Source organism: Hipposideros armiger, unplaced genomic scaffold (assembly GCF_001890085.2).
Source record: "Hipposideros armiger isolate ML-2016 unplaced genomic scaffold, ASM189008v1 scaffold_45, whole genome shotgun sequence".
NCBI lineage: Eukaryota > Metazoa > Chordata > Mammalia > Chiroptera > Hipposideridae > Hipposideros > Hipposideros armiger.
In genome coordinates, this window is record NW_017731395.1 from 3,626,629 (window position 1) to 3,633,515 (window position 6,887).

General features: G+C 48.1%; 1 protein-coding gene across 1 annotated transcript in view; it reads right to left on the reverse strand.

The window, feature by feature from the left end:
* DUSP10 (dual specificity phosphatase 10) overlaps positions 1 to 6,887 on the reverse strand; it is a 48,862-nt gene that overhangs the window by 31,964 nt on the left and 10,011 nt on the right. Inside the window, exon 2 of the mRNA XM_019639667.1 lies at positions 4,607 to 5,460. Coding sequence (XP_019495212.1) covers positions 4,607 to 5,417 — 811 coding nt within the window. The 5' untranslated portion in view covers positions 5,418 to 5,460. The remainder of the gene's footprint in view (positions 1 to 4,606; positions 5,461 to 6,887) is intronic.

The following is a 6,887-nucleotide window of genomic DNA, read 5'->3' on the forward strand; positions in this document are numbered from 1 at the left end:
CTCTCTCTGTCTCTCTCTCTCTCTCTTTCTCTCCCCCTCCTTCCCTCCTTCCTTACACCTAGCTTGTTATTTGTACTCCTTTAGAAAAAGAGCCCAAACTGTCTTTTTATCGGCATCATTATTTCTGTTCAACCAACAGTAATAATACATTAAGCTCCATGTTTGAGGGCTTACGACGTATGAGAATCTGTTTAGATACTTGGCAAACATTAATTCACTTAGCTTAGGGAAACTAACACTAGGAGATAACTACCGTAATATCCTCTTTTCATAAATGAAGAAACGAAGGAAGTGAGGGATGAAGCAATTTGCTCAGTAATGGGGTTCGGAGTGGGGTGGGGGCGTGGGTACCAAGACTGAACTCAGACTAGAACTGGACCCCAAGTACTGCCTGAGGTTCCCCACCATTTGCTCCAAGGCTAATGTTTGGCCTGTTTGGATGTTAAACAGAGGCTCAGAATAACAACAGTAAGTTTGTGAATATAGATGTGTCCTTATTTCACTATCTTAAAAAGCCCTGATAACATTCCTGAGATACAAGAGGAAGACTTTTGTTCTCTCCCCTCCCCCCACTCCAAAACAAAGCAGAAACAGAACATTTTTGCAGGGGCTCCGGTTTCTGAGCATAGCCATTTGCTTTGTCATCAAACTCAGCATTGCCTACAAGTGTTTACTTCAGATCCCTGTTGGCTGTGGAAGAACGTGTGCAATCTCTGTTTGCAATCTGCTCCTGCTCTTTTCAGGAGTTATGATGGAAAGTTTCATAGTGGAAAGGTCGAACCCCCTATGTTATCAAATCTTCTCTATGTATCAGCCTCCTGAAGTAGTTCTCTCTCCTCCTCTGCCCCCCAATAAATGCCTCTGGTACAGAGGCAGGGCCGTGGGACACTGGAGCAGCCGGTTAGCCTTTGTTTGTGACAGCTCAGAGCAAGTACTGGCATGGGCCCTGACATACCCGTGCGGAAGGGGGCGCCACAGACCCCCAGTTGTCCCCTGGAGCCCTACTCAGAGGGACTGCCGCTTGCTACAGACCTGACAGCCAGGGGATTCATTACAGTGGAATTCTACATTTGAAAAACTCATGGGCACATGTACCCTGAAGTATTCAGGAGTGAAAATGTTGTCTATACTATACTACAAAATATCCTTAGCCTTATTATTTTTCCAACATTAAGTTTCAACGTGACACATACTTAAATGCATTAAACTATTGTCTATACTATAAAATATTTCAACCAAAAAGGGAAGAGAGGGCAACCAGGGAAAACATGAACCATTGTCTAATCTGGTGATAGGTACATGGGTGCTCTGTATACTCTTTGCTACTTCTCTGTTTGAAAAATTTTCCAATTGTTAAAGGCATACACTGTCTTTAAGGAGGAGGCAGCAATAGCTTATCTTTCTTACATAGGTAAATGACACAGTATTTCCCTTCACCCAGCCCTGCTGAAAAGAAAGGAAGTCTCGTAAACATCATAGCAAAGATGGTAGATCTCATTACGGAAGGCCCATAATTGTCTAGCCTTCTTACTTAGTGTGGTTAGAAATCATGTTAAAAATCAACTTTGGATAAAACAAATCATAATTCTGTCAAAGATTTTGCAAATCCCTAAAGGTTTATTCATGTCTCCAGGGTGAGTAGAAAGAAGCACAGGTCTGATGCCATTTTTTTTTTCTTTTCTTTAGGAGTTGAGAATACAAAACATGGATTCAGACATAGGTCACTACAGGGAGGTGACTGTAAATTAGGACAGCAACTTAATCTCAGGGGCTTCTGTGCCTCTGATCACTTTCTTCCCAACCTGACACAGCACGACTAAAATGGTAACTGAACAGCCGCACTCCTTGACAGGCCAGCACCAAAAATGGAGAACATGGCATGGAAACAGGGGGACATGAAACTTGGATGGGGAGGGTAGCAACCGGTGTTTACAAACATACACCAGGGAGTCAGGTGGGCCAGCCATAAATTACCCGAGATTGTACGGAAATCACTCAAAGTAAATTAACGAGGCCTCACAAGTTTCTCCCTCACATTCTCAATAACCCCCACCACCCGATCTTCCCGACAAAAATCGCTCACTCCAAAATGGTACCACTACCACTCTTGCTAAAATAAAATCTTACCTCACCAAGGGAGGGGGTTACTAAAATAAAGCTCAGCAGAGAAGCCAGGCCAGAATGGTCTGCTTGACCCACTCAAGAACCTGGGAGAAGCTGCTGGCCATGCCTTCTGAGGGGTGCGCACCCCATCCATCACACCTCAGTGGTGCTGTGGCGTTCGCCTTTGGTTTGCCCACAGGAAAGGGTAGCTGCAGGCCTCCTAATATTGATCTCTTTCTCTTCTTTCCCATCTTGGTCCTCATTTTAGGCCATTCCTCCAAAAAAGAGACCAAAAGAATAATGACGATAATAGTAAATAAAGTAGATAATCTACCCTTTTGCTCCCGAACTACATACTTTCAACCAAATTCCCAAATATTTGAAGACAAAGCCCCCAAAGCTATAAGTAATCCAACCTCTACTACCAGCGCGCCTTCCAGGTCAACCGCCGCTCGCTGTGTGTCACCAACCCGAAAATGACGAGCCCTCCCAGAGGCCGCCCAGGGCGCCCAGTGGTGAGGTCAGCAGCATGTCCGGCCCCGCCCCATTGAGGCAACCTTACTCACTGACACTGAGGAACAAGCCCGGGCTGCCTGGACTCTCAGCTGCATCCAAAGGAGAGGGGAAGAGGAACCCCCCTTTCATCGGTAGCACCCAGGAGACTCATTTCTCAGTGATTGACAAGCCACTCCTATACACAACGATGCCCACTGCCAAACAGAAGGTAGGATCTACAATGTCTCCTAGTCACCTTCATGTTCAAGGCCAGGATCATCTTAATGTATATTGTTTGATGCCTGTTCTCAGGTCATAGAGACACCAAAGGCCAGCTTTTTCTCAACAACATCTACTCTGCATGAGCAAAGAGAGGACCATCAAGACGGTTGGCTACGCCCTCTCTTTGCTTCCCAAGATAAACTATTACAAATGAGAAACATGTAGGTTATAGTTTCTCATCTGCAAAAGACAACACAAGCCAAGATCATGGTGAGAAAACAACCAGCTGGGAAAACCCACTGGGAATCACTCAAAGGCAACCAAACAAGAATATAAAGAAATAAAATACAGAGCTACACAGAGGAGATCTGAACATATCTGTAACCCCAAGAAAGTCCATGAACAACTGCAAAATGTCTGGACGCGACTGGAACGCTCTGGCTAGGACGTCCATGATGTTCGCCTTCCCATCAGAGCCCACCAGCCCTAAGAAAAGTTGTGCATCTGTGGAAGTTGAGTCCAATGAGAACAAGTTCAAGGGCAGTGGAGGATGGGCATGGGGGGTTATATTAAAGGAATTCAGAACCATATTGGCAAGAACACTACTTAACAAAAGGCAGAATGTATCACTGGGAAGACAAGAAGGAGAATGACAGAGCTGTCTCACAAAGACAAAAGAACCAACTTTCTCACTTCAAAGGCCTGTTACAATTTAAATGGACAAGGTGTTCCAAGAAACCCTTTGATCAACACAACTTCAGGGGACTGGCTGGTGATGTGGCCCAGATTGTGTACCTTGGCTCAAAACACAAGAGAAGAAAGAAGATGGCTGCCTCTCAGAACCACCACCACCAGACGGAACACACCAAAGAGGAAGAGTGGGGTGCAGTGCCCCAAAGGACAGTATCTAAGCGCAAAGAGCGGCAACTGGGATGGAGGCAGGATGATGGCTGCCCTACTGGGGGACGGAGCTCAGAGAATAGTGGGTAATTCATTCTTCCCGCCAGGGCTCAGCAGCCATGACCTCAGAGTGATTCCGCACCTAGTGTAACGGGGCACGGGACCCACCACCCCATCTTAGGAGGAGCCACGATGCCAGCGGTTGTCAGGCGAGGCCAGAAGGAGCAATGGGTTGGGGAGCATTTCCTAACAATGACTCCGTTCCCTTAGAGCTTTGGCAGAGGACCAGACATTTGGGTGAACTTACACTTTCTGTGGGCCTTACAAGAAGCATCTCTGCCCTTCTTGAAGGTCACTTGATATAAAATCCACATAAAATCCAACCTGGTCAGAAAGGAAAGAAAGAGGAAGAATTTCCCACAAAAAAGAACTGGTACCTGTACGTTTACTCATAGTTCACCACAGTAGGTGCGTCCTCCGTTCCACCAGCTTTGGTTAAGTCTGAGACATAACGACTTCCCAACTAGCGATGGGTTAGAACAGAGCTACTAGACCAGGCGTGACTCGAGCTACTATCTGGGGCTACGAAAGCCCCTTTTTAGAAAGATGAGAAATGTCTCAGAGAGGTGACGTGACTTGCACAATGCAAATTAGAAGGTGAATCAAGACTAGAACCCAAGTCTTCTGTCTTCCAGGTCCACGTTGCTGGGTTTCTCTCATTACACCACAATAATTAAGAAAGGGCACGGAAGGACAGACATGAAGAAGGAAGTCTATTCTGGTCTTTTGTAGCCAGGATAAGGAGGATGCTGGTACCTCTGAGAGAAAACCCCATGTGACCCCAGGTGACTCAGGCGGGTGCTTAAGAAGGGAAAGGGGGCATTACCTTTCAACACCAGAGGTTCTTTGCCTTCTCTCTTCAGGGACTCGAGGACTATGTGAAGTGGCTGGGAGGGCATCACTCGGCTCGGCTCATTGGTATTCTCATCATAAACTATAATTTCTTTGGAAAAGATCCTCTTGAAAGAGTCCTTGCCTTCCCTACAGGAAATCAAGTCTAAGACAGTGATTTTGCCCTGCTGTAGTCTCCGCCGGCTGATCTTATCGGCGCAGTTGATGTGGACAGCTCCTTGGATGTGACTCTTGTTATACTCCATGAAGGGCCTGCAGTCAATGATGACAGGGCCCTGGCTTGGCAGGTGACCCTTGCTGCATTTGGTCATCTTCTTTGCCAAGTCATTGGGGTAGATTATTTTGATGCTGGCTAGCTGCTTGGGGGTCCCTGACACAGGGCTCCCCACCCCACCTGATGGACCTAAAGAGCCTACATTCTCATTGTTGTTGACCATCTGGGTGGCAGGGCAGGTGGTAGAGGTTCCGATGGCGGTGGTGGCGGGGCCAGCGGCAATGGCTTGGGTTGGGGCCTGATTGTCCTTGTCGTAGGTTGCCACAGTGCAGCAGCTGGCACTGCTGCATCCACAATTCAGGGAGCGGGCAGAGCCGCTGGATGAGGGCATATACGTCAGGTTCGCAGCCTTTAGGGACACAACGGTGGTGGCGATGACAGAAGGGTGGCTGTGATTGCCTGGGGCGGCAGAGCCAAGGTAGCTAGAGTCTAAACAAAGGTTGAGATCTTGAGGCCGGACGGGCCTAGACAGTGCCACGACTACCCTGTCGTCTAAAGGAGACGGAGGCATGAGGAGACTGAAAACTGGCAATTCAAGAAGAACTCAAGACAGTCTGTAAAGAAGGGGAGAGGGGGAAAGAAAGAATAAAATCACGTGACACAAAAGGCAGTTGAATCCAATCCCTAGAAGAGGCCTTTGCATCCCTCTGAGCCGAGTCGTCCTAAGTGCCCTCTGTCATGCCGCTCTTAACGCCTGAACCCGCTTTTACAGACTCACAGAGGATGTCAACCAGAGGAGACCCCCAGCTATGTGGTCGCTAAGTCTAAGGTGAAATGCATAGTCTGTGCAAATGTTGATGAACAACCTTTCTTGGCCCTACATCCAAGTTCAGCTTTAGAGAAGATACAAGCACAACGAATTCGAGACCCTGAAGACAGAAAGGAGGGCTCTTAAGAGGCATCTATTCTGAGCCTCATCTCCTGGGCAGAAGTATACTGCAACCATCTGAGAAGGACCCATTTGTCTACCCTTGCATACTTTCCATGTCATTCCTTCCCCACTGCAAAGGCAGAGGAATGACCAAGGGTCCTGGCATGGCTCACAGAAATATACAGCAGCTAAATATACATCAGGGGTGGACATCAACTTTCTGCAAATCAGAATGAAGGCATCCCCCCTAAGTGAACCTCTTTAACTGGGAGCCAGACTTGCTTTCCATTTGACTTGAGTCCTTTTGAAAGCTCAACACAGTCATAGTAAAACCTCCCATGTTTCCACTTAGCCTCTTGTACATTAGTCTGCATTTCCCCTTTCATTACAAACTGGCACCCTAAAACGAAGCCCCAAGCCAAGGATCCAGGTCTGGAAACCCCAACCCTGGCACATCCACCACCCTTTGCTCCCTCGCCACCCCTCACCCCACAGGCCCACTCCTGCCTTTAAGGAAAGGACCAGTTGGACTGTCCTCCCTCCTTCATTTCCCCAGGGGCACAGGCTATGCATCCTAGAGCGTCTCTCATCGGGAGGCAGGCACTGCACATGATATTACAATCCCACACAGATCCCACCCCTCTTCACATGGATGCATTCCATAAAGATGACTTCCCAAATAGCCCGTGCCTGTTAAAGGGGACAGTGAAGTGTTGCCCACCGGGTCTACCTCTTGTCTCATGACAGGGCGCCTGCGAAGGGACAGTTCCTTCCTCCCTGTGGGCACAGGGGACTCTAGGACCCAGCCCTGCTGGCTCCTCTCCTATCAATCATGCACACAGAAGAGAAACCAAACCCCATGCGAGAGGCGCTCACCTAAACGAACTTTAAGAGATGTCTGGAAACATGTCATCTGTCATCCGTCTACACACAACCGCCACCATTCTTTGACACAGAGCCCAAGTGCCACAGGCAGGATCCACACACGCAGGCACCCACGGGCAAGCACCCATCGCATTCACAGATCCCCACCTGTCTCAGGTGTCTCTCACCCATCTTTGGATGGGCGCGAAGGATCCAACCCCTTCTCTGCCTCCCTCCCTTCCTCCT